The following is a 25,540-nucleotide window of genomic DNA, read 5'->3' on the forward strand; positions in this document are numbered from 1 at the left end:
AAGGAACAAAATAGAAACCCAGTTGCCCAGCCCAGCTATAAACAGACACATGCCTGTTACCAATAGGTCAAACTTTTGTCGGTTGCCTAAACAGCCGGTAATCAAACCGTACACGTGGTTACATAAAACTTTATCAACAGAAGAATCCTCACTGTGCATCTCTCCTGTTCACAAACCTTTGAAAAGAAAAAAAAAGAAAACAGTTTAAGAACAGACCCATAAAACGCCCCACTATCTACGCTTGTATATCTCACCGCCACCGCTTCTGTACACAGAATTCGAAAGAGAACGCTGCCGTTTCATCAATTAAATTCTCATGCTTACCATTTCTAGACCATCCTCCCCTGAACCGTACATCAGAAAACCTAAAACCCCACCGGACGACGTAGTTTTCCCTCGTAAAAACTCCTTCACCTCACTTAGTTCTCTCCTTTCTTATTCTTATTTCAATCAATCACGCGCATGGCTTCTCCTCTCTATCCTCTCCGTTCAGATCATCCTCCTCCTTGCCCTCCGTACAATCCCGTTTTCATTCCCTCACCGCCGCCACCATTTCCCTTCTCCGTACACGATTCATCGCAATAATTACAATCATGCCATCACCAATAAAACGGATACTGCTGACTCCGATGATTGCCGATTAGGAAGAGTCTTTGTTTATGAATTACCTAGTGAGTTCAATACTGAGTTGATTCGAAACTGTGACGAGTTAAACCCTTGGAGTTCTCGATGCGACGCCTTAACAAACGACGGTTTTGGTCAAGAAGCTACCGGACTTTCCGGTATTATCCCGGAAAATTTGCTTCCGGCTTGGTACTGGACGGACCAATTCGTATCGGAGATTATTTTCCATAATCGGATTTTGAAGCACACGTGTCGAACGATGGAGCCAAACAACGCGACGGCGTTTTATATTCCGTTTTATGCAGGGCTTGCTGTTGGAAAATATTTATGGTTTAATTACAGTTCTAAAGACCGTGATCGTCACTGCCAGATGATGTTAAATTGGGTGCACGATCAACCCTACTTCAAGAAATCAAACGGCTGGGATCATTTTCTTACAATGGGACGCATCTCATGGGATTTTCGTCGGTCGAAAGAAGAAGACTGGGGTTCCAGCTGTCTTTACCAGCCAGGTATGAGAAATATCACTCGTCTATTAATTGAACGGAATCCATGGGATTATTTCGACGTCGGTGTACCTTACCCCACTGGATTCCACCCTAGATCAGATAACGATATTCTCCAGTGGCAGGAATTTGTCCGTACACGTAACCGTAACAAACTATTCTGTTTTGCCGGTGCAAAACGCGGTTCTATTAAAAACGATTTTAGAGGGCTGTTACTGAGTCATTGCCATAACGAGTCGGACGCGTGTCAAGTCGTTGACTGCGCCGGTAGCCGTTGCGCGAATGGCACGTCGGCGATTCTCGAAACGTTTCTAGACTCCGATTTCTGTTTACAGCCGAGAGGCGATAGTTTTACTCGACGGTCTATTTTTGATTGTATGTTAGCCGGTTCGATTCCGGTTTTATTCTGGAGACGGTCGGCTTATCAGCAGTATGAGTGGTTTTTACCGGAGAAACCCGAGAGTTACTCAGTTTTTATACATAGAGACGAGGTTAAAAACGGAACTTCAGTGAGGAAAGTGCTGGAGAGTTATAGTAAGGAGGAAGTGAGGGAAATGAGAGAAAAAGTAATTGAATTTATACCGAAATTTGTGTATGCAAGGGCGCATGACGGTTTAGAGAGTATTAAAGATGCGTTTGATATTGCAATTGATGGAGTTTTACGGAGATTTAAGGAGCAAGAAGACTGGGATTACAAGTGGTAAATTAGTAAATTTTATTTATTCTTTTCAAAGCAATTGAGAGGCAGAAACTACAGTTATAAATCATGGTTTTTGAGAGGCCATGAACAAATATTTGTGTGTATATTATTACAGTTTATTCATCTTCAGGAGGAATTATAGGGTATTAGCTATAGTCTATAGAGTTATTTATCATGAGTGAAGTTGATATACTTTCACTAGATAGATAAAGCAGGACCACTGAACCACCCAATTGGTGGTGGTCCTTGGCCTTTTGGTTGGATGGATGGATGCAACTTTAATGAGACTTGGCTGGCTAGTTGGTGTATTTTTCTTTATTTGGGAAAATGGGTGGGCCATTATGATATGGCTTTGTTTGGATTATGCCATTACAGGGTCCCTAGTTTCATAGATATAAATGAGAAGATGGTGTAATGTAATTAAATAATTCATATTTGCCTATTAAAACTTCAATTTGATGTTGTAGTTTCGTATTCTATCTAGTTTCTTCATTGGATTATTTTTAGTACATAAATGTGGTAACTTGCCACCTTTGTAATTCTGCAATAAAATATTTCCATGTTATTTTCTGATGCCCTCTTCAGTTGAGAGAGGGAACTTCATGGAAAATATCAAAAGGAATCTGCCTTTTTGTTTGAGAAAAAATGAATATAAATCAGTCAATAATATAGGGAACAGAATGGTGAGAAGAACGATGCATTGTTTTTTCTGCAATTATATTTGTTAAACCAAAGCCATTTTCCAACACTTATTTTCCAACACTTATATAAAAGGATAGCAGTCTCATGTCAAGATAAAAAGGATAATATTCATATTCCTAGCTTCTTCTATCACATAGAATTCACAAACTGTACTGCTTCAGTGCCAAGTGAAAGTCAGCTCTTCTGAATAAGTTGTCGCTTTAATTAAGGATTCATTTGAACTATGATCATATCACAATAATGGCCAGATTCAGAAGGCCTAACATATACACCGTTTATGATGTATAAAACGACACAGTACAGCACATGTCGTGCCGTTCCACATTGCAAAGTCTCGTGAAAGAAATCTGTAAGGTAGGCCATAATACAAGAAAATTTCATCTCAAATTGGAGTGCAACTGTTTTATTATGTATCATCATTTTCAATGGGTTGTAGTCTTTGGTTCCTCTGCATTTATGTTTATAGTCGTATGCCTCAAATTGCTTCATTGGAGAACGAGGTAAGAAGGCCCCATACGAAATAATTTTTCACTTGCAAGCATATATAAAATGGCAAATTTATCTTACAGTTGTGTTTAATGTTTAATGACTAATGTTATTGAATATTATAGTTTATTATTTTTTTAAATGAGTATTATTTATTTTTACGGACTTCTTATTATCGGTCTTCCATGCGAGTTAAAGAAGTTAAGCAATGCTGAACTTTCTGACTCATGTATATATAAACTGGATTTCAATAGATCGTCCTCACAATACTCACTAATAGTAGATATAAATCAAAAGTCTATAAGATACGAAGTCATTTGAAAGGACGAGGTATTTAAATATCAGACCATTTTACTGTTCATCTTTATCTTTACAAACAATTATTTTGATTCAAACATTAGAGTAGTTTCGAGACATTAAAAAAAATGAACATCTTTGATCATTCTTTATTATGTATGGAGTCACCTATTAAAATTTTAAAGAAGCTAAAGTCGTGTCAATTTAATGACAAGTTTCACTTGTTTTAAATTTAGAAAAATTCCATTTTGTAGTGGATCCTTCAGTAACAAATTTTACTAATTTATGGAAGAATTTTCCATTTGTTATTGTGTGAAAAATAACACCTTAGGCAAGCATTTCAATCATACATACGACTCCGGACTGAGGTATGATACCTTAGTCGGGCCCAATTTTGATATCCGTGGATTGGGCTTATTTATAAATGTTGGGTTGGGCTGTTGGATCAAATAATCACTGACATCCAAATGAACTTGAGCAATTTCCAAGGAAAACCATACTCTTTTGGGTAAAAGTTAAAACGAAGAACAAATTTTTCCAATTCTTCAAGAATGAGACAAAAGAGCCTTTTTACATAAATTAATTTAACCTTTCTTCAATTTTTGTCTCTACCACTTTTTTTCAACTCAGCAGTTCAACAGGCCAAAAATGGGTCGTAAAACATTTTGCTACCATCTCCTGCTTCATTTTGCTTTGCTCTTTATCCTGTCGAACGCTGAAGACATCAGCCTCCGTCCTCAAGCTCTCGATTCTTTCAATCTAAGCTTAATCCAGGTACATACTCGTGATCTTCTTCTTTCATTCACAATTCCTTGCTGTAATTTCTCATTCTGTTTCTTCTTGTTCCGGAAAATTAAACAGAACGCGGGGAGCTGTTCATATGAGGTGATTATTTCAACCAGCTGTTCCTCTTCCAAATACACTCGCGATCAGATCAGCCTTGCTTTCGGCGACGCTTTTGGCAATCAGGTTCTCATTTCTTACCCTGTATGATTATTTAATTTCACTGAATATTGAATTATTTAGAAGTGCAAACCAAAAATCGTTTTAATTTAGCTCTGTATGAGATTAATTAGTTTAGACTGTGAATTAGCGACCGAGAAATCAATTTACTATGTTATGACGACGATGACGATTAATATTGATGTATATTACAAAACTTTGACTAGTCTTCGATGATCTGTAAATTATTTATTTGTTGATGGTTGTGAATATTAACTAATGGCGTGCTGGTTGTAATTTTTGCATTTAGCTGTATGTTTGTTAAGATAACGACTTGTTAATTACAATAGCATTAAATTTCGAGAGCCTTGACGAATTTCAATTGATTTTCGAAGACCAGACAAATATAAACATATAGTACGAGAATTTTAAGATGAGTTTTATCGGAAAACAAATATCAGTGCGTAAAGCTTCGATGAAATGCATCAAATAGTAAAATTATTTGACTTGTGAAACGCCTAATGATCAGATATATGCACCGAGGCTGGATGATCCATCCTCCGATACGTTTGAAAGCTGCTCATCTGATACATTTCAGATAACTGGACCATGTGCGCATCAGATATGTTATGTTTATCTGTATAGAACTGGACCCGATGGCTGGAAACCTGTAAGTGTGAAGATTCAGGGTTACAATTCATTTCCTGTTAGATTTGACTACAACGTTTTCATTCCGAGTGATACTTGGTATGGCTTTAATTATTGCGGTAGCTCCTCTTTTGCGCCGCTTCATAAAATTTCAGGATGGTTTTTGTATCCTCTTCTGGTAGTTGTTGCTAGTCTTCTTGTAGTGTAATTTGAGGTTTGCAATTGCATATTGTAGTTGAAGTGCAGTTGATTGCATTTTTCATACTGTGATTTGAAATTGTAGCTAATTCGAACAGTTATGGACGAACTAATGCAAATTTTACAGTACTAAGTCAGCTTTGGATTATGTCTTTCTGAATTTGAATTCTTATGTTATTGGAGAAAAGAAAACGGACTTTGAATTGTATGACCTACAAGTTGTGTGTATTAATAAATATAGATTAATGAGCAAAATATCTGAATTTGTTTATCTTTTGATTCATTTGACAGATGAAAAATAACACAATGAGTAAGTGAACTTCGTAGATGTTCTGTTTGGATTTCCAAAATTTTCAGTTTGAAAAAGAAAAATAAAGTTTAAACAAATTTTTTTGAAACTTGGCAATGTTAATTACTAACTTTCATTTTTTAACAAATTGGTACACCGACTAATCATGCAAAACAACACGTGGTTGTGTATTACAATGTCCATATTCGTATTTTTTTAAGTCGGTGAACCAATTTGTCAAAAAAATTTTGTGATTTTATTTGCAATTAACCCTTTTAAATCTATCTGAACCGAGTTTTTAGAAATTTAAGATTCTTCGAATCAAACTAAATCCAAATTTCAATTTAGTTTTCTTTTTTAAGTTTAGCTCATTTTCTGTTATAGTTCATTTCCGAACCAACAAAAAATTAAATTAATCAAATCAAACATATTGAATTTGTTTTTTTTGCTTAAATTCTAACGTTTTGCGTTTTGTAGCGGTTTAGTCCTATTTTTTAAAAAATGTTGTCTTGTACATTTTGATTTTTCATTTTTTAGGAGTATTATGCAACCCAACACCAATTTTTAGACATTTTTTGCTCTATTTTTGATTAAAAAAAAACGACTATAAGCCACACAATGCAAAAGAACTGAAGATTAGGATGTTCACTATGACATCTTAAAAACGAGGTTATATCGCTACAAACTTGAAAAGTTAGATTTAATATGCAAATAACTCTTCATTTTTCTAATTTATAAACCAAATTAAATCATAATATGACAAAATTTTTTTTTAGATAAATATAATATGACAAATATACTTGATTGTTTTTTTTTTTTGATAATTGGAGAGGGGGCGCTAGTGGGAGAAAACGAACCCACGATTTAGCAGTTTGTTGTCTAACGCTTATATCATTTGAGTTATATCTCATTGGTTCCTTTTAGTTTTGTTTTGAAAAAAAAGCTATCTCAAAAAATCAAAATATTATGAAAGGAATATTGGCAAATTAAATTCAAGTATATGATGTTTATAGAGATCTATTCTCATAGTTTACATCCCGTATAAATTATATGCCATTTTTTATTTTGTAGTCTAAATCAATTTTTTGACAATTTTAATTATATATGGCAATACGAGAACTCTTATGCCACATATGATTAAAATTGTAGGAAAATTGGTTTGGACTAAAAAATGTAAAAATGAAAAATATTAAAATTTACATGTAATGTTTTGAACCATGGATGCCATCGCTACATACATCAGGCATTGAGATTGAATATGCCAATACCGTATTATAAATGTAACGGATAATTAAAAAAATGAAGAGACTAATATTTTAAAGCTATTTTTATTTAAACTTTTAAATATTGAAAAGAATTATCGTATGATTAAATTATTTATTATTAATTTAATTTAAAAAAAAAAACAAAAAATGATGATATATTTGTAAAAATATTATATTTTCATTTCCCTCCACCATTTTCCATAATTTAATTTAATATTAAAATATAGTAATTTCTTGATTTTTTGGCGCAGCAGCACCGACTCATGGCAAGATATTTATTATTTTTATTGTCAAGCGGTATAAGGAATTTTAGTTATTGATACTAATCGAACGGCAAAAATCAAACTTAAGTAGGGTTTTAAAATCCAAGGGTCCAAATCAAATTCACCTCAAAACTATAAATTCACAAACCCTAACAACTTACTCTTCCTCTTTGCTACCTCCTTGCTCGCGCAATTTCATTGCCACAATTTTCCATAGCAGGAGAAAGCTCACAACTCATAACTCACCACTCTCTTCATAATACTATAATCCCTATACCATGCCATCAATTGATATAGCCTGTAAGTTATCCGATTCAAACGAGAAAAAATCAGAAAAAAAGATGAAGAAGAAAATCCACCTGGAAACTTCCGACGAGGAAATGGTTTCAGTTTCCGATAAGAAGCAACAGAAGAAGAAGGATAAAGAGAAGAAGAAGCGGAAAGCCGAGGAGGTTGATGAAGAAGTAAGAAGCGAGACGAGTTCGGAGCTTGTCGAGCCGAATTTGAAGTCGGATAAGAAAGCTAGTAAAAAGGCGAAGATTGTTAAGGAAGATGATGATAGTGAGGTGGAGAAAGTAACGGAGGATCATCAGTATGCGATTTCGAAGTTTCGAATATCAGAGCCTTTGAAAGTTAAGCTTAAATCTAAAGGAATTGAGTCTTTGTTTCCTATTCAAGCTATGACTTTTGATGATATTTTGGACGGCTGTGATTTGGTTGGTCGTGCTCGGACTGGTCAGGTATAGCATTGATAGTTTTAATTAGTTATCTCTGAGCTTTTTTTAATTATGATTTGCATTGTGAAATTGTTGGAGCTGTTCGAACAAATAAAGAAATAATCAGTTTCTTTATAGAAACAGTTGAATTGAAATTGGAACAAATTACCCTCAAATTAACCCAAATGTCAACAGAAATTAGTTTTGTTAAAGGACTGCTGTGAGTCGGTGTTTTAATCTCTAGTAATTTGTTTCTGTGTTGATGCTGTGCAGGGTAAAACACTGGCATTTGTGTTGCCTATTTTGGAGTCTTTAACAAATGGGCAGGCAAAAGCGTCGAGGAGGACAGGGTATGGCAAGGCGCCCAGTGTTCTCATTCTTCTTCCGACTAGGGAATTGGCCAATCAGGTATTACTGTGGGAAGCTTGCTACTTGTAACCTTGTTTTCTTATTTGCTATATTGTTATGTTGTTGTTTCATAGTTAACTACTTTGAACTGTTAAGTTTACTGATGTAGTCATTTGAACTTTTTGAAAGGTATTTGATGACTTCAAAGTTTATGGTGAGTCATTGGGTTTGACAGCTTGCTGTTTGTACGGAGGAGCCTCCTATAATCCTCAAGAAATGAGCTTAAAGAGAGGAGTGGATATCGTTGTTGGAACACCAGGCCGCATAAAGGTGTGCCTTCTTTTATTTCTATTTATTGTTTTTTTTATACTGGGTGTTTTTGACGTTTTGTTTGTGTATCTCTAATCATAGTTCAATTTTCTTTTGGAAACTTTGTAGGATCACATAGAGAGAGGCAACATTGACCTTAGCTATTTAAAGTTTCGTGTCCTGGATGAGGCTGATGAAATGCTGAGAATGGGCTTTGTTGAAGATGTTGAACTTATACTTGGTATGTTTCTTTGTATATAATATTATGAAGAATTAAAGAGTACATTTAATTGATTGTGATTTAATCATTTGCAATCATATAATAAGGTCTTATTGAAGTTCATTTTCACAAAAATGAATATTTTTACGCACTTTGATGGTTTAAAATGAATTATATGTATAATACATAATGTATTATAATTGTTAAACGATTGTTCTATTACACGAGAGATGGTTCAAGAAAGGGACAAAGTCAATCTGCTAAATCATGAGAATACATGCTGTTTGTTCTTTAGGCTTAAGAATGAATTTCACTTAATTAAGTGTCCAATTTGCAGTTCCTTGAAATGAAAAGTTATCGGAATGTTCTTAATTTTATCTATTGCTCATTGTTAGAAGGTTTTCTGATGGTGAATAATCCTTGGTCATAACACTATCATAGGTTCTTCTGCATAGAACAAATTGTTTTTGGGAATTGAAAGTTCATTCAACCTTAATGCTAAACTTTATTGCGGGCATTTCAGTCCACTGTTTCACTTTGGTACAATTTGATTACTGCAAGTTCACTTTCGTTTTATTATTTTGTAGGAAAAGTTGCGGATGTAACCAAAGTTCAGACACTTCTCTTCAGTGCCACCTTACCAATTTGGGTTAAACAAGTTAGTTTCTTTGCCATTATGTTGGACTTAAACTCTCACTTCAAAATCCTAATTGCTTTATCTTTTCTATATGGTATGCTGTGCTCCTTTGTTTATGATTATAATTATTTTTCTTCATTACCAGATTTCTTCTAAATTTCTTAAATCTTCTAAGAAGACCATAGATCTTGTTGGTAATGAAAAAATGAAGGCTAGTACCAATGTTAGGCACATCATTGTTCCCTGCTCTCAATCAGCAATACTTCAACTTATTCCTGATATAATCCGTTGTTATAGCAGGTTTGTTTCTCATGGCTTATCATTCACTTGTGACATTCCAGTGATCTTTTTGTGTTTCTGTGAATTTTCGTAACTCTTCTTCCATGTAATATTTTATGATTCAGTGGAGGCCGGACAATTATTTTCACTGAAAAAAGGGAATCTGCAAATGAACTTGCTGGTTTATTAGATGGAGCACGGGCTTTACACGGGGAGATACAACAGTCTCAACGTGAGGTATTGTTTATATTTAATGTTTTAATGGTTTTAATTGTTACAATTTTTGCAAGCTCCTTTCCCATTCATAACTTGGGAATTTGTTGCTTGTTGGTGGTACCTCCATGATATGTGTATGTAGTGATGAGTTGCCGTGTCTGTTACATATGGTGTTCTCTCAATTTGCCAGTACTGGTTTCTCACCAATTTCATGTATTATTTCTGTAGATAACTCTTAAAGGCTTCAGGTCAGGAAAGTTTATGACGTTGGTAGCTACAAATGTGGCCGCTCGGGGACTGGATATTAATGATGTGCAATTAATTATCCAGGTTTGTGCCTGATTCAATTTCTTGGTTTTATGTGAGATCTAAGCAGCAAGCTAAATTTCTTCTTCTTAACTGGTATGTTAAATCTCTGTTTCAGTGTGAACCTCCACGTGATGTTGAAGCTTACATTCATCGATCGGGACGAACCGGAAGAGCTGGTAAATTTTAATTTTAATTAATTTTGTCTTTTAAGTTGCTGAATTTATTGACATGCTATGATGTTTTTTCTCTTTAGGAAATACTGGGGTTGCTGTGATGCTTTATGATCCAAGAAGGTCGAATATATCTAAGATTGAAAGAGAATCTGGTGTGAAGTTTGAGCACATTACCGCCCCTAAGCCAGCTGATATTGCTAAAGCTGTTGGTGCAGAAGCTGCAGAAAAAATTACTCAGGTTTCTGACAGGTACATTTGATATAGATCTCTGACAGACGGATGGATTATTGTTTTCTTTTATGCATCCTACTAAATATTTTGAGTGTGACAAATGTTGCAGTGTTGTACCCGCTTTCATATCTGCAGCAGAGGATATGTTGAATTCCTCGGGTTCGTCTGCCGTAGAACTTCTCGCAAAAGCACTTGCAAATGCTGCTGTGAGTGGCCTTTCTATTGACTTCCGTGAAAATTAATTTATGTTCTCTCATGCTCATAATTAATCAGAGCTTAAGCTAAATTAAATGGTTCATAAACGTTCAGGGTTACACTGAGGTCAAGAGTAGATCCCTTCTGTCATCGATGGAAAACCATGTTACTTTACTCCTTGAAGCTGGAAGACCCATCTACACGCCATCGTGAGTTCCTTTAAGTTTCATATTTTTATGCATTGAAGAATAATAGATTGGTATAAACTTATAATCCGTAAGTAGTAATTTACCAGACTGATTTTTGTGTAGAATATCTAATGTCAATATTAAGCTGATAATAGGGCTTCTGAAATGAAGTAATCTCAAGTACTTGATCCTATTTCTTGAAATTTCTCAGGTTTGCTTTTAGCGTGCTGAGGAGATTCGTGCCCGAGGAAAAGGTGGAGTTGGTAACGGGTATGACCCTCACAGCCGATGGGAATGGTGCAGTTTTTGATGTGGCTGAAGCAGATAAGGATATTTTTCTTGCTGGTAAATAGTTAATTGGTTAATTTTTCAGAAACCACTCAAATTTATCTTTCTTAATTTGAATCAATGCTCATTAGTTTGTCCATCATCCTTCTCTTGTTGGTTTGCTATAGCTGTCATTTACGTTTTTCATTCTCGATGCAGGTCAAGAAAATGCAGCTAATGTGAGCTTACAGGTGGTTAAAACATTGCCTCCCTTACAAGAAAAAGAGCAATCAAGGGGAAGATTTGGTGGTGGTGGAGGTGGCCGTGGTGGTTGGGGTGGCCGTGGTGGATCCTCTGGAGGTAGGGGTGGCCGAGGCAATGGATTTTCTGATAGAAAGTTTGGTGGAAGAGGACGCAATAGCAGTAGCAGATGGTAAAAGGTCATAAATGTATTATCCGTTGATAATGGTGCTAAGTTGAGAGGATGAAACTTACTGATAATGAAGAAAACATGCTATTGTAGAGCGGTGAATTTTAAATTTTGGATTGGCTAACATAGCAATTATATTTTTTCTATGTTCTATTCGACCTTGTATCTGTCTATTTATTAAGTGTTTATTCAATGTTTATTTTTCATTTTGTGGGGAATTTTGATGTCTCCCCATTTTCTTTGAATTCTACTGGAAATGTTTGCGAATGATTTTATTATTATTTAGATACCAAAAACGATATATTTCTGTTATTATCATCTTTTCATTTATCTAACAATTTGTTATTTTTTTAAGAAATATTATTACAAAAAAATATTACTTTTTTTGTGGTGCAATTCCAAAACAATATTCTTTCATGAAAATATTAAAATATTTTAAAGATATGCTAACCAATATTATATAAATAAAAAATTATAGGTGTATGCCTCAGCTTTTTTAATTTACTTCAAATTATTTTTGAAATAGGTTATTTAAAAATGTTTATTTAAAGAATTTAAAAATAATAATTTTCAAAAATGAAAACTAAAATATTTATTATTCTGTTCAATATTTTTTTCCTAAACCTGAATTAGTAGTTTTTGTTCAAAAATTTGGATTTTTTTTTAAATTTTTAATCCAATGTTACTAAAAAGGAAAATCTGGTAACGGGCAGGTTACTGGAATCAATACTCGGCCCGATCCATGAGTGAGCATCACGTTTCACTACCATCAATGTGTCCACTTTTTAGTTCTATAGTCACTTCCAGAGGTGTGTAGATTAAAAGACACTTGTTTCCTTTCATTTCACAATCATATTTTTAATTTCATTGCCAAAATTAAAACTAATACTAACAAAACTACCGAACAAATCTCAATAAACTTAACCCGCCATTTCCAAATGTTCATTTCAACTCTCTAATCAATCACTTATTTAAACACCATTATATTTCACCATGGAAAAATTCAGCGGAGCTAAGCTCGCAATCAACGCCATTCGAAATTATGCTTCAAAGATTGATCCCAAACCTCCAATTCAAGAATCATCGAGAATCTTCCAAAATGGCCCTTCGATTTCATCTTCTAATCCAGCTAAGTTTTCTGGGTTTAACTCAAATTCTTCAATTTCCCATAGATTAGGACTTGGTTTTCAAATGGGTACTAAGAAAATAAATTATAATCCGTTTCTTGGTAATATTAGTAAGAGATTTTACTTTGTTGATCGATACCAAGTTCATCATTTTAAACCAAGAGGGCCCAGAAGATGGTTTCAAAATCCAAGAAATGTTATGATTGTTGTTTTGGTGGGTTCTGGTGCTTTTATAACTGTTTATTTTGGTAACTTAGAGACTGTACCGTACACAAAAAGGACACATTTTGTACTGTTGTCCAAATCCATGGAGAAAAAGATTGGACAGAATCAGTTTGAGCAGATGAAAGCAGGGTTTAAAGGGAAAATCTTACCTGCAATTCACCCGGAAAGTGTGCGAGTTCGTTTAATTGCGAAGGATATCATTGAGGCTTTGCAGAGAGGGTTGAGGCAGGAGAATGTGTGGAGTGACTTAGGTTATGCCTCGGGTGATAGCGAAATGAAAGATGAGAGTGGTCGTGAGGCGATGAGAGCATTGAGTGGCAGTGAGGGGAGGATTGAGACGAAATGGTATAAGGATGATGAGGTTCTTGATGATAATTGGGTTCAGGATAGTAGAAAGAAGGGGTTAGATAGAGGAACAAGGGCGGAAACTTCGCATTTGGAAGGGTTGAATTGGGAGGTTTTGGTTGTTAATGAGCCTGTTGTTAATGCTTTTTGTCTTCCTGGTGGAAAGATTGTTGTGTTCACTGGATTGCTTGATCATTTTAAAACTGATGCGGAGATTGCAACCATTATTGGACATGAGGTCGGTTTGCGCCTTATATTTCTGTTTCCAAATACTTTATGATAACTATCTAAAAAACTAAGATTTTATATTTGTGCATTATGTTGAAAAACTAGGTTGGGCATGCTGTGGCTCGACATGCAGCCGAAGGGATCACAAAGAATTTGTGGTTTGCCATCTTGCAACTTGTTCTTTATCAGTTTGTTATGCCTGACCTTGTTAACACAATGTCTACCCTTTTCTTGAGGCTCCCTTTCTCCCGGAGGTAAGTTCTTGGGCTTAATCTCTTGAATAATTGTTAATTTTTGTGCTGCTCTTGTTAGTGGTGTTGCTTGTGTTCAATCATAGTTGGAAAATGAATGTATTTTAGTGCATAATGAATTTGAAAATTTCTCTTTTGGTTAAACAAGTCGTCATATGGCAATGATTTGGAGCAACATGACATTTCTTCCTATTTACATATTGTTTACGCTATATTTTTTGTTGTTGTTATTACACATTGTATTTATTGTTTGAGTTCCTCTGGATAGAATTGCGCTCTTCATAGCCAGAAAGTTGTCCCCTTAAGTCCAAGTATTTCTTTCCGTAATTTTAATGGAGAAAAGTAGGAAAAGTGCTGCTGTAGTCCGCAATGCATCATGAATAGCTAATTGTTCAATTACTTTTGGTATAGGAAGTTTGAATAGTACATTAATTTAAGGGTCTTACTTCAGCCACAAGTGCTTATTACGATATCGTGTAGTGCACTTGAGATGTTGTATATCATAATCCGTGATGGTGTTTCTGATGGCCCCATCTTGCCTAGTTGTCATTTGGCTAATGAGGTATTTAAAGATGTACGCATCAGGTCATTTACCAGAATATTAAACATTCTAAGGGTGAGTTGAGCAGGGGCGGAACCAGCCCTCTAGGGTGAAGTGCCGACCGCCCCCGCAAACTTTTCAAAACAAAAAATTAGTACTTTATCTTCTTTTTTTTTTTCAAAATATAGTCATCAAATTTATACTTCTATATAATTGTCATCTCTAATTTCTTGCTAATATCTAAAAATATGGAGAATAACTTTTATAAATTTTTGACAGACATGCTAATTACTCAGTCGAGTATATGTATGCATTATAGTTTGATGCATTATTTTTTATGTATAATTTTAGATGTAGTTATATTTTGTACGATAATTCTTTTTTCTGCCCTCCCATTTTAAATTTTCTAGTTCCGCCCCTGGAGTTGAGGCTTTACAACTGTTATTGATCCTGATAAAAATATATGCAATAGTCTTTGAAGTATTGAAAGATTTCTTTCTCTTGTACCAAAAAAAAATTTATCGAGATATTGATAGAATTCGTGGGTACTTTGCCATAGGATCTAGCAACAACCCAGCTGTTTTGAACCTGACAAATCAGGTACAGCAAATGTTCTACCCATGTCTATCTAGCCAAGAAGCTTTAGGACACAGTCAGTAGTTTGTACTCCTGTCTTTCCCCTAGTTATGTACAATTTAGTGGTTCGTGTATTTGCTTTAGATCTACTTGAATTTTCTGGCGATGAAACTTTTCCTTCTATGCCGTCTCGTGTCCTATTCGAATTTCTTGCGTAGTAATGTTCAAACTCCTAGGTGAAGTCACCAACAAAATCTACTTTCTTGATGCTTGAAACTTTAGTTCTGATTCTGTTTCATATTTGAAGTAATAGATTATGTTATTGAGCTTTATTAGCATATCAAATATAAACTAAAATCACATTGCTCCTTTTAGTAATGTTCCTCCAAAATCTGATATGTATCCAGCGTAAAAGAAATCCTTGTTAACTGTGTAGTTATTTATTGTTGAGCGTTTCAGCTGGCCTATGTCCAAGTAATTCAGCTATTAAAAAACTATCGTTCACGCGTATATTTGATCATGGAAGAGACGGCTTTGTTTGAAATGACATTTTAATTTTTGCTTTTCTATTTAGGATGGAAATCGAAGCAGATTACGTTGGGCTGTTATTGATGGCTTCAGCTGGATACGATCCACGAATTGCACCTGCAGTATACGAGAAACTGGGGAAGGTGACAGGCGAATCAGCCATGAGAGATTATCTTTCTACTCATCCATCTGGAAAGAAGAGATCTCAGCTCCTGGCTAGAGCTCAAGTCATGGATGAAGCGTTCACTATATACAGGGATACAATATCCGGACGAGGCAGCGAAGGCTTTTTTCTTTAAAACAGCACATCATTACACTTATAGTTGGATAAGTCCTTTCAGGTCAAATATCTTTGTTTATTTCATCAAGAAAATTACATTTATGTTTTCAGTTTGTGCCTAGAAAAACTGTGATAAAATAACCTAAGCTACATCATGTTTTAAACACTACATTTGAAATCCGACTCGCCCCATTTTTTTCTTTGTTTGTAAAACATGGTTGAACTTCAACGACAGTACTTGAGTTTAAGGAACAAAATCTGTCTCTTAATAAAACAAAGCAAGAACCTTAACCAACTCAAACAAATCCATGGCCAAATCTTAACAACATCCTCACATTTTCACTACAGAGATCGCCATTTTTTAATTTCTCGTCTGCTCTTCTTCATTGCTCTTTCAAATTCTTCCTCTGTTTCCTACGCTACAGAGATTTTTCATTGCATAGAGAATCCAAATCTTGCAATGTACAATATAATGATCAGAGCCTACGCTTCTAAAATCAACGGACAAGATTACTTTTCTGATGCCCATCCGCATCAAGCTTTTAACATATACAAGCAAATGCTATATAATGGCATCTCCCCTGATTTCCTTACGTTTCCATTTCTATTAAAGGAATGCACGAGGAATTTAGCTGTAGGAGCTGGTAGTTCTGTTCATGGACATGTTGTGCAGCTTGGAGTTTGTACTAACCTCTTCGTTCGAAATTCGTTGATAAGTTATTATTCGGGTTGCGGGTGTGTGAATAGTGCACGGAAGGTGTTTGATGAAATGTCTAACAGGGATGTAGTTTCTTGGAATTCTATGATTATTGGGTACTTGAGAAGTGGAGGTCTTGACGAGGCGTTGGATTTGTTTAAAGAAATGAAGTATAATGGAAATGTTATAACTTGGAATTCGATTATTACGGGGTTTGTTCAGGGCGGCAGGCCGAAGGAGGCATTAGAATTTTTTCATGAGATGCAGTGTCTAGGCAATGATAATGGTATCAGTAAAATCAGACCAGATAAGGTTACCATTGCTAGTGTACTTTCGGCTTGTGCTTATCTCGGTGCTATTGATTACGGGAAGTGGGTGCATAGTTACTTAAGGAGAAGTGGCTTAGAGTGTGATATGGTGATCGGGACTGCATTAGTGGACATGTATGGTAAATGTGGTTGTATAGAAAGAGCTTATGAGGTCTTTAGGGAAATGCCTGAGAAGGATACTTTGGCATGGACGGCTATGATTTCAGTTTTCGCGCTTCATGGATTTGGTAAAGAGGCTTTTGATATGTTCAAAGAGATGGAAGCCGAAGGAGTGAAGCCTAACCATGTCACTTTCGTCGGATTATTGTCAGCTTGTGCTCATTGTGGATTAGTAAATATGGGTCGTTGGTGTTTAAAAGCAATGAAAAGCATTTATTCAATCCAGCCACAAGTTCATCACTATGCCTGCATGGTTGATATACTTGGCAGGGCTGGGTTCTTTGAAGAGGCTGAGGAACTTATTAGGAACATGCCGATGGAGCCTGATGTATTTGTTTGGGGTGCCTTATTAGGAGGATGCCAAATGCACGGTAATGTACAATTAGGGGAAAAAATAGCACAACATTTAATTGAGTTAGACCCTCGAAACCATGCTTTTTATGTGAATTTGTGTGATGTATATGCGAAAGCCGGTAGATATACAGATGCAAAAAGAGTAAGAGCTTCAATGAATGAACAAGGAATTAAGAAGGAAATCCCTGGCTGTAGCATGATTGAAGTGAACGGAGTTCTTCATGAATTCTCAGTAACAGGTTCGACTAATGTTGTAATGGAGGAACTAACGGGTGTTTTGACTGCATTAAGTAATGAGTTGAAGATTAAAGGTAATCTACATTGATGTTTATGAGTGCAGTCGTAATTGAATCATGATCCTCTTGTGATCAATTTCTGCTGCTTCAAGAAAAGACATTTTCTTTAGAAGTGAGAAAACCAACTGGAGTGGAGGTTACAATTTCTGCTGCTAACTCCACAGAATTGATTACTGAAGCAGCCATGGACAAGAGGCAGTACCTTCTTGCTGCTCTTATGGAAACTCTGAGACTTTATCCGGAATCAATGGTACGCGTGCAACCTTAATTCCTCATAGGTATAATAAATAGAGGGATGCAAGAAATTGCATATGTTTTGCTTCTCCCTTTGAAAATCCAAGTCTCCTTGGCTTTCTCACTGCTCATGGAATTACATATGTTCTCATCACAATACTAATTGTAGAAAACCTTGAAATCTGCATCACTCTGTATCATTACAAAATAAAACCAATGTTGACTTCATTGGGCATTTCTGTTTGCTCGCAGTGAATGTCCAGTGAAGCATTTTCAATTTACTAATTAGAACATCTAGATGTGCATAACAAATAGAATTTAGTTAGTTTCTGATTCCTTTTCGAAATCACGCTTTCATAGTTTATATAGCTATAAAATATACTTCCTTTTGAAGTTACAGGTGCAAATAACTTGGGCGGTTAAAATGTCGCCAAAAGCGGGTGTATTTGTGATATGTTGTCCTGATGAGTTTGTTAGTTTGCAACTCAGCTGTGTGTTTTTACTAATGCAGGACGGCAAGAGTGTGGCAGAGGATGATATTCTCCCTGATGGTTGCAGAGTGAGAAAAGAAGATGGTGCAACTTACACCATGTAAGACCCTATAATTTAATTTAATTTCTGTCGTAATTCTTTTTCCGAAGGTCGATTGAGACAGATTAGGATCAATTGCTCTAAGCTGCAATGCAAGCATATTTCATTTGCTTATGCATTATCTCTTTATCCATTAACAGTATGACAACATTTTTCTTTTGGTCTTGAATAATAATCAAAAGCTATATAAAATTTATTGATTAACTCACTACTCTGATTTTGGGTTCCAATAAGGGTCATAATGCAGACCAATAGAAGAAATTACTGGCACATCTCTTGACTCCCCAAACTCAATCTTTATATTTTGGCCATAAACAACTCCTTGTTCCAGTCTATGTAGCCTCTGGTACCCAACAGTAGTTCCTTTAGCAATTTTCTTGCCATCAACATAAATTTCATGCTTCTTAATCCTCTGACCGAGACCGATTGCTTCTTGAACCCTTATCACATTAAATCTCAACCCTTCACCACATCTAATCTCAATCCAACTACCCTTTTTCTCTTCATTATTTGGAACCCAATATGTCCATAAATGGTCATCGTCTACCAAATTTTCAGGCCCGAAACCACCGTCCTTACCCCCTCTTTGGCTACTAACTTTTATCATGCATTTCTCAGCCAAATTGGTACCAAAAATTGTGTCAATTGCATTTCTAAATTCTTTTAATCTTTGGACGTCGGAGTCGGATATGAGGCCGGTTGTATTAGGAGGTACATTGAGCAAAAGTAGACAATTTCGACCAACGGAGTTGTAATAAATCTCGAGTAGTTCACTTAGCTTTTTCGGGGATTGAGATTTATGCCAAAACCATCCTTTTCTGATTGAAACATCACACTCTGCTGGTAGCCAATCAGTCCCTTTTGGATCACCAGTGTTTAGATAACTGCATTATTGAAAAACATTTAGTACAAGTTAGTAGCTAAAGTGTCAAATGTAAAACATTAATATAGTTGCTCTTATGCCCAATAATTCTATATCTGTATAAGCATTATAAAAAATATCAATTTACAATTTTAGTGTTTGGAATAAACAAAATAAAGGTACTTAAATATCTTTTAGAATAGTTCATATTAAGTAAGCAAAGATATTAGGGCTAATGCCTAATGGTCAAAAACATCTACCAGAATTTATTTTTGCAAATCTCACCAAAAAATTAATTTCATCTTCAATTTAACATATATTTTTAATGTTTTCAAAGATAAATTAAGAAAAATAATATTAATATTTTTTGAAAATTTTCTATATTTATATCTATACTATATATAAAAGCACGGATGGAGGGGGACAGGCAAATTTACTGAATAATCCTTTTCAGTTTACTACTAAATAAAGATTTTATAATCATTAACTAATTAGTTATTAATTTATCACTATTATAATTAAAGTCCTAATTAGAATAGGTAGCTAAATTGTCTCCAATTTAGTTTTTGGTATGTAAAAAATAACTAAATTGTCTCCAAATTAGTAGGAATACCTATCTTTTAATTTGATTGAACTACAAAATTAAAATACTATATTTGATAAATATATTATTATTTAAATTTCTATCTTATTATATTTAAAGATAGAAATTAATAAAATTAAGTTAATTATTTAATTATGGTTATTATAAAATCAAAAGAAGAATAAATTCAGTATGAAAAAAAAAATTAATAACCGAATATATTATATTAATTTTTACAAAAATTCTTAACTAATTTAATATTAATTATAAATAAAAAATTAATATAATTATACTAAATTTACTAATATGTTCATTGACGAGTTACATTACGAGCCACGTGCACAGCACGTAATGCGAAACTAGTACTTGTAAAAGAATGTGGTTGAGAATACATACTCAACAGTACTTGCATTGCCGATGGAGAGAGAAGTCCGATTAATGGTGGACCAAGAAGTTGTTCCGGCAAATCCATTTTCATTTCCGACCCATCTGACATCTGGACCAGCATCTGAGAATATATTTATTGAACTCTGCAATTCTTTCACCATTGCAAACCAGTCCCAGAAATAATATGACATGTTTGGTGCATTTGTTCCTTTTGCCCCATCAAACCATATCTCTCGAACACTTCCATACCTACCAATAATATCATCCTTATATATTACAGATACTAAAGAAATTAATGGAATTCAATTAATATATTCACAAAAATGAACTACTATAGTCACAATTAAGATGGAATTGATTTATATTTTTGAAAAAAAAATTGCGAGTTTGGTTTATTAAAATTGCATTTTGTGCTAATTATATTTAAATAGCAAACCAAAAAAAATAAAGAGTCTAATTATTTAATCTAAGATTCAATCCAATATTTTAAATTATTTTTATAATAAATTAGTCAAGAAGAAAAATTTGTAATTCTTTTTATAATAATATAAAAATTACAAATTGTTAATAATAACATAAGTTTTTGATGAACCAGAATAAATAATTTCTCGAAATTGTTATGTATTTTTCTCTAATTATATACTAATTTGTCATATGTTTTGGATTTACCAACTCATTTTGCCTAGAGATTAGCTAAGGTAATAGTCATCTCAAAAACTTAAGAGCTTGGGATAAAATTCAGGATAGCTAATTAATTAACTAAAATAAATGAATAAAAGAAATGTCTTACTTGTTTAGTAGCTCTTGCAGCTGAGCCAAGTAATACTCATTATACTCCAAATTTCTACCATATCTTCTTTCATGTCTATCCCATGGCGACAAGTAAAGTCCGACATCAATCCCGTCATGCTTATCGGCCGCATTAACAAGTTCTTGAATAACATCTCCATGCCCGTTCTTCCACGGACTCCCTTCAACCGAATGGTCAGTATATTTACTAGGCCATAAACAGAACCCGTCATGGTGTTTCGCTGTTAGTATCATCAAAGATATTCCTGCTTCCGCTGCTGTATCAACCCATTGGTTCGCATCGAGGCCAACCGGGTTGAAAATGAGCGGATTTTCATGTCCGGTACCCCATTCGGAGTCAGTGAACGTATTGACTCCGAAGTGAAGGAACATGATGAGCTCTCTTTGTTGCCATTTTAATTGAGAATATGATGGGAGTGGTAGGATTGGTAATGGCGGAGTTGGAACTTGTTCTCTTCTTGAAATGCCAAATTTGGGATGTAAAAGAATTAGAGTAAGAAAAAAGAACGAACACCAAAGCTTAGGCATAATACTTTTTTATGGTGCTTCTATTTTGTTTAATTTTTGTTGAGTGTAAATGGAATAAAAGTTTGTACTTAATGATAATAATGAAGTTAGGGGACCAAACAAAATAAAGGTGTGAAGATTCTGCGGAGGAAGTCGGGCCAAAAGAGTAGAAAATATTGAACGGTTTTGGTTGGATTTTTGTTTGATTCTCCTTCTAATTTGTTTCCATTCTTTTCTTTTGTTTGCTTCTCTTTTTATCATTCACGGGTTATACTATTGTACTTCAGTGCCTTTTCTTTTTGAAGAGATGGCAAAAAATAATTAAAAATAAAGTGTATGGAGTTATTATTTAAATAAGATGCATTACTTAAATGGACACACTTAAATGTGCAAAAAAAAATGTTAGTACAAAACTAAGTATTTTTAATTTTTTTATTCTCAGGGTCAGGGGTAAACCACTTTATGTAGTATAAAACTTTCAAATGATTCAAAGAAATGGTTTTAGTACATACAAATTTTTATATGCTTTTCATAAAAAAATATTATTTTTTTGAAAATATATAATTTAATAATGTGAGAATCATATTAATAATATCTGATTTCTTGGAGAAAAACAGGGCGTGGACCTGGCCTATATCTAATGAGGTCCACGTTGCAATGCTTAGTCCATATCAAGTTTGATCCTCTACTAAAAGCCCATTTAAGATAAGATGGGGTAAGGTTATTGCTTAGGAAATTAGACAAAATACGGGACTAGTGAAAATAAATCCACTGAGCACGCGAATTGCTAATTTTTGCGACAAAACTTAAAGGCCAAAGCTAAAAAAAAAACCCTCAACTTATTCAGAAAGTACAAGACAGTCTTTAACTTTTTTTGGGTCCAAAATGATCCTTCAATATTATTTTTTCGAACAAAAAACTCATTCCGTCCAAGAAATGATGACGTGCCATATAAGAAAAAAGTTTAAAAACATCCTTAATATTTAAAAAACTTACCAATTTTATACCTATGAATTGTTTAATCATTTTCACCCTCTTCTTCACTTAAAAACCTCTTAAGAAAACCTAATTAATTTTCATCCTAATTAATTCTAATAAAACACTAATGAAACTTAATTGAAAAAAAAAACAAATTAATTTTAAAATCGTTGCCAAATACCGAATCTACCGCCGTAACCAGTCGCAACCTTGCCATTCAATTTTATTTTTTATTTTTTTTCAATCCTCTTTGAGAGGATGAACAGTGTTCATCCTCTTGATTAAAAAAATTAAAAATTGATTTTTTTCGGTAAGATTTTAAATGGATTCGATGTGTTTAATTAGATTTTTATTTATTTTAATTGTATTTTGTAGTGTTTAATTGAGTTTCAATGTATTTAATTAGATTTCTATTTGTTTTAATTGTGTTTTGAAGTGTTTAATTAGGTTTCGATTGTTTAATTAAGTTTTAAGTGGTTTTAACTTATAATTTTATTTAATTATAGATATTTCAAAGAAAAAGATGGTGGAATGTGTTAAAAAAATTATAAGTATAAATTTGGTAAGTTTTTCAAACAATAAGGCTGTTTTTGAACTTTTTCCATATGTGCCACGTCATCATTTAACAGAGATTTTGGACGGAAGGATTTTTTTGCTCCAAAAAGAAATTAAGGGGTCGTTTTGGACCCAAAAAAAGTTTAAGGGCTGTATATTTTTGGACCCAAAATTAATTTTTTATGCATTATATTTTTCGGTTCTTCTTTGTATCTTGCATAATAATATTGCTAAAAGAAGAGTAATTACTCTACAATAATAGTAACTTTGCTTGTTTCCTTGATCATTTTTGTTAATTATCTTAATGCAATTGAATTGCAACCTATTATTGGCAGGTTATGAGCATATATTTTTGCAACACTGCGTAACTTAAAATATGGACATGTTTGAAAGTAATTTTTAAAAATGAACCGGTAGCTGAATGGAATGAACTATTGGTTCACCTTCAACTAGTCGGAAAAGTTTGATTGGTCGGTCTTTTAATTTTTATACCAACAAATTGATCTTTTTTACCGGTTTTTAAGAGTTTAAATCTTGTCAAATCAGTAAAAAAATTGATCACTCGCTCGGTCTAAATAACTTTTAGAGTTTAAGTTTCAACTCCTCCGCTGCGTAACTGGTCCAACCAACTGGTTTGATATGATTTTAAAACACTTGGAGTCCGTCTCGTGGTGTTATGTATTCATGCTTGGCAAACTTTCCAAGAATATTGCTAAAATAACATTTAATTGTTATAATGGAAACCTTTGTATCAAGAACCGAGACAGCTGATACAACCAATTGGACCGCAAATTAAAGGTAAGCTCAATTTGATTTTTACCTAAAACCAAATCCTCGACTTTGTAAACTGTAAAATACAGTACGAACCGGTAAACTATTTAATCATAAAAACCTATCGACTTTTATAAGATATACATTCTCCGTTCCATTTTATTTGTTACTTTTATACTTTTTGATGTCCCAAAAAGAACGTCAAATTTCTATTAATAACTAATATTTCTTTTATCTTTACCATTAATGAGTTTGATGATTGATTATTTTATATTTTCAAGATATAGTTGAGGATATAAAAGAAAACGTATATATAGCATTTAATCTATTTTTTATATGCGTGAAAAAAAATGGATAAGCAAAATGGGACGGAAAAATAAAATATAATACAATGAAAGTAGGTTTTTAAGTGAAGCGAGTCGAGCCAAATTTTGAGTTGTTCATATTCGGATTGTTACATAACATGAATATATTCTACCAATCTAATCATCTCATCATCAAAGAAAGAATCATCGTTTAGATTTGGTTCAACATTGATATATGTGGCTTCATTTGAGGACTCGCCATGTAAATAGCACCGAGATTATTGATATATGTGGCTTCATTTGAGGACTCGCCATGTAAATAGCACCGAGTATAAGTTTTAACAATTCCATACTTTAACAAGTGATACCTAACTTTAAAATTCTCCTTATAGTTGACATTTCTGCACTTTATACATGGACATCGAATAACTTTTTCATTAGAAGCATGATTAAATACATAAGATAAAAAGTCATCCACTCCTCGAATATATATTAGATCTTTACGGTTATCAATCTCCATCCAACATTTTTCTTGGGCCATATGCTATGTAATTAAATCCAAGTTAGAACTATTTCAAAATTATATTGATTAGCAAAATAAAAAAAGTTCATATTATTTAAAAGGATAAAGACAATCATCATTATTTACTTCTAGACATAAATTTAATATCATTACCTAACTTATCAGCTCTCCAAATCATACCCTTTAATCAAATAAAATAGATTTTTTAATTATGGAGTAGCATAAAATAGATTATATAACTGTTTCTGTTGCAGAATTGGATGTCCAATTTTACAGAATTCTAATTTTATAGCAGAATTGGAAATGAAATTCTACTACAGAATTAGAATTCCGATTTCCAATGATGAAGCAGAATTGGAAATCAGAATTGATTCTGCAACAGATTTCCAATTTAGCTATATAATTGGAAAACAATTCTACAGCAGAATTGAATTTCTAATTCTTATGCATTATCAGAAATCCAATTATGTTGTAGAATTGTGCAACAAAATTAGGATTATATTTTGTTGCATTAATCATAATCTAATTTCAATTTAGGTAAAAAATTAATAGGCACTATAAACAAATAATTTTTTTATTAACTTACCAATTTACTCAATCAAATCAACAGACCCAAATTTAGTTTCAGATGCAATCAACACAAAACACAATTCCTAAACATATAATATAGCACATAACAATTAAAATCAACAAAATATAAAGAAAAATACTTATTTCAAGCATGATCAATTATGATTGAAGAACTAAAACCCAAAAAAAATAGAAAAAAATCAATTAGGGCAAAAATAAACTTACAAAGATAAATGACCCACAATGTTCTTTTCGCAAAAGAAGTGATTTCACAATTCAGTTGTGCTCTTTAAATAGAACTGATTATCCAAATCAAATGTTTAATCCAATTCTGTTTTCTACAAAAGAGCATTGATATTGAGTTCTAAAGAGTTATGGAAGCATGTTTAATAAAATTGTAAAACCAAACGTACTATAAATTTGATAAGAAAATTCTAAAAATTGGTGTTTCACAATGAGAGTTTCCCTAGAGAATCACTCGTATACACTA

General features: G+C 33.6%; 6 protein-coding genes across 7 annotated transcripts; 5 read left to right on the forward strand and 1 right to left on the reverse strand.

Annotated features, from left to right (window-relative positions):
* Positions 1–39: 39 nt before the first annotated feature.
* Positions 40–2,296, forward strand: LOC126673716 (xyloglucan galactosyltransferase XLT2). The gene has a single exon (XM_050367952.2). It carries the CDS (start codon positions 317–319, stop codon positions 1,832–1,834), a length of 1,518 nt encoding a protein of 505 aa, XP_050223909.1. The 5' UTR covers positions 40–316; the 3' UTR covers positions 1,835–2,296.
* Positions 2,297–3,890: 1,594 nt separating this feature from the next.
* LOC126671466 (embryo-specific protein ATS3B-like) lies at positions 3,891–5,236 on the forward strand. Its single transcript, XM_050365232.2, has 3 exons — positions 3,891–4,089; positions 4,177–4,284; positions 4,787–5,236. Exons 1-3 carry the CDS (start codon positions 3,964–3,966, stop codon positions 5,111–5,113), a joined length of 561 nt encoding a protein of 186 aa, XP_050221189.1. The 5' UTR covers positions 3,891–3,963; the 3' UTR covers positions 5,114–5,236.
* A 1,840-nt stretch (positions 5,237–7,076) lies between these two features.
* LOC126671816 (DEAD-box ATP-dependent RNA helicase 7) lies at positions 7,077–11,644 on the forward strand. Its single transcript, XM_050365622.2, has 14 exons — positions 7,077–7,660; positions 7,910–8,044; positions 8,174–8,314; positions 8,423–8,534; positions 9,101–9,171; positions 9,296–9,450; positions 9,555–9,666; positions 9,874–9,975; positions 10,070–10,130; positions 10,208–10,376; positions 10,468–10,564; positions 10,668–10,762; positions 10,953–11,086; positions 11,228–11,644. The coding sequence occupies exons 1-14, from the start codon at positions 7,199–7,201 to the stop codon at positions 11,443–11,445; spliced, it is 2,064 nt and encodes a 687-aa protein (XP_050221579.1). The 5' UTR covers positions 7,077–7,198; the 3' UTR covers positions 11,446–11,644.
* A 595-nt stretch (positions 11,645–12,239) lies between these two features.
* On the forward strand, positions 12,240–15,739 carry LOC126673077 (mitochondrial metalloendopeptidase OMA1). Its single transcript, XM_050367043.2, has 3 exons — positions 12,240–13,373; positions 13,469–13,617; positions 15,306–15,739. The coding sequence occupies exons 1-3, from the start codon at positions 12,432–12,434 to the stop codon at positions 15,556–15,558; spliced, it is 1,344 nt and encodes a 447-aa protein (XP_050223000.1). The 5' UTR covers positions 12,240–12,431; the 3' UTR covers positions 15,559–15,739.
* A 7-nt stretch (positions 15,740–15,746) lies between these two features.
* On the forward strand, positions 15,747–18,313 carry LOC126673075 (pentatricopeptide repeat-containing protein At3g62890-like). Of its 2 annotated transcripts, none has more exons than XM_050367041.2 (2): positions 15,747–17,652; positions 18,120–18,313. In XM_050367041.2, exon 1 carries the CDS (start codon positions 15,754–15,756, stop codon positions 17,401–17,403), a length of 1,650 nt encoding a protein of 549 aa, XP_050222998.1. In that variant the 5' UTR covers positions 15,747–15,753; the 3' UTR covers positions 17,404–17,652; positions 18,120–18,313. The 2 variants fall into 2 exon arrangements, with proteins under 2 accessions (XP_050222998.1, XP_050222997.1); XM_050367040.2 differs by having other exon boundaries at positions 15,747–17,624.
* A 55-nt stretch (positions 18,314–18,368) lies between these two features.
* On the reverse strand, positions 18,369–21,495 carry LOC126673076 (alpha-L-fucosidase 1-like). The gene is made up of 3 exons (XM_050367042.2): positions 20,822–21,495; positions 20,041–20,280; positions 18,369–19,083 (listed from the first exon to the last, which is right to left on the reverse strand). The coding sequence occupies exons 1-3, from the start codon at positions 21,367–21,369 to the stop codon at positions 18,408–18,410; spliced, it is 1,464 nt and encodes a 487-aa protein (XP_050222999.1). The 5' UTR covers positions 21,370–21,495; the 3' UTR covers positions 18,369–18,407.
* Positions 21,496–25,540: the final 4,045 nt, after the last annotated feature.

The sequence above is a fragment of the Mercurialis annua genome, linkage group LG3 (genome assembly GCF_937616625.2).
Source record: "Mercurialis annua linkage group LG3, ddMerAnnu1.2, whole genome shotgun sequence".
Classification (NCBI taxonomy): Eukaryota; Viridiplantae; Streptophyta; class Magnoliopsida; order Malpighiales; family Euphorbiaceae; genus Mercurialis; species Mercurialis annua.

What these genes read in the sequence shown, in the direction of transcription:
- LOC126673075 (XM_050367041.2), top strand. Translation starts at nt 15,754, where the DNA reads ATGGTTGAACTTCAACGACAGTACTTGAGTTTAAGGAACAAAATCTGT.
- LOC126673077 (XM_050367043.2), top strand. Translation starts at nt 12,432, where the DNA reads ATGGAAAAATTCAGCGGAGCTAAGCTCGCAATCAACGCCATTCGAAAT. An exon ending in CAACCATTATTGGACATGAG is followed by an intron (nt 13,374 to 13,468) that starts GTCGGTTTGCGC and finishes TTGAAAAACTAG; the next exon opens with GTTGGGCATGCTGTGGCTCG. An exon ending in AGGCTCCCTTTCTCCCGGAG is followed by an intron (nt 13,618 to 15,305) that starts GTAAGTTCTTGG and finishes TTTTCTATTTAG; the next exon opens with GATGGAAATCGAAGCAGATT.
- LOC126673076 (XM_050367042.2), bottom strand. Translation starts at nt 21,369, where the DNA reads ATGCCTAAGCTTTGGTGTTCGTTCTTTTTTCTTACTCTAATTCTTTTA. An exon ending in CTGCAAGAGCTACTAAACAA is followed by an intron (nt 20,281 to 20,821) that starts GTAAGACATTTC and finishes TATTATTGGTAG; the next exon opens with GTATGGAAGTGTTCGAGAGA. An exon ending in GGCAATGCAAGTACTGTTGA is followed by an intron (nt 19,084 to 20,040) that starts GTATGTATTCTC and finishes TCAATAATGCAG; the next exon opens with TTATCTAAACACTGGTGATC.
- LOC126671816 (XM_050365622.2), top strand. Translation starts at nt 7,199, where the DNA reads ATGCCATCAATTGATATAGCCTGTAAGTTATCCGATTCAAACGAGAAA. An exon ending in GTCGTGCTCGGACTGGTCAG is followed by an intron (nt 7,661 to 7,909) that starts GTATAGCATTGA and finishes GATGCTGTGCAG; the next exon opens with GGTAAAACACTGGCATTTGT. An exon ending in TACAACAGTCTCAACGTGAG is followed by an intron (nt 9,667 to 9,873) that starts GTATTGTTTATA and finishes TTATTTCTGTAG; the next exon opens with ATAACTCTTAAAGGCTTCAG.
- LOC126671466 (XM_050365232.2), top strand. Translation starts at nt 3,964, where the DNA reads ATGGGTCGTAAAACATTTTGCTACCATCTCCTGCTTCATTTTGCTTTG. An exon ending in TCAATCTAAGCTTAATCCAG is followed by an intron (nt 4,090 to 4,176) that starts GTACATACTCGT and finishes AAAATTAAACAG; the next exon opens with AACGCGGGGAGCTGTTCATA. An exon ending in GCGACGCTTTTGGCAATCAG is followed by an intron (nt 4,285 to 4,786) that starts GTTCTCATTTCT and finishes CCTAATGATCAG; the next exon opens with ATATATGCACCGAGGCTGGA.
- LOC126673716 (XM_050367952.2), top strand. Translation starts at nt 317, where the DNA reads ATGCTTACCATTTCTAGACCATCCTCCCCTGAACCGTACATCAGAAAA.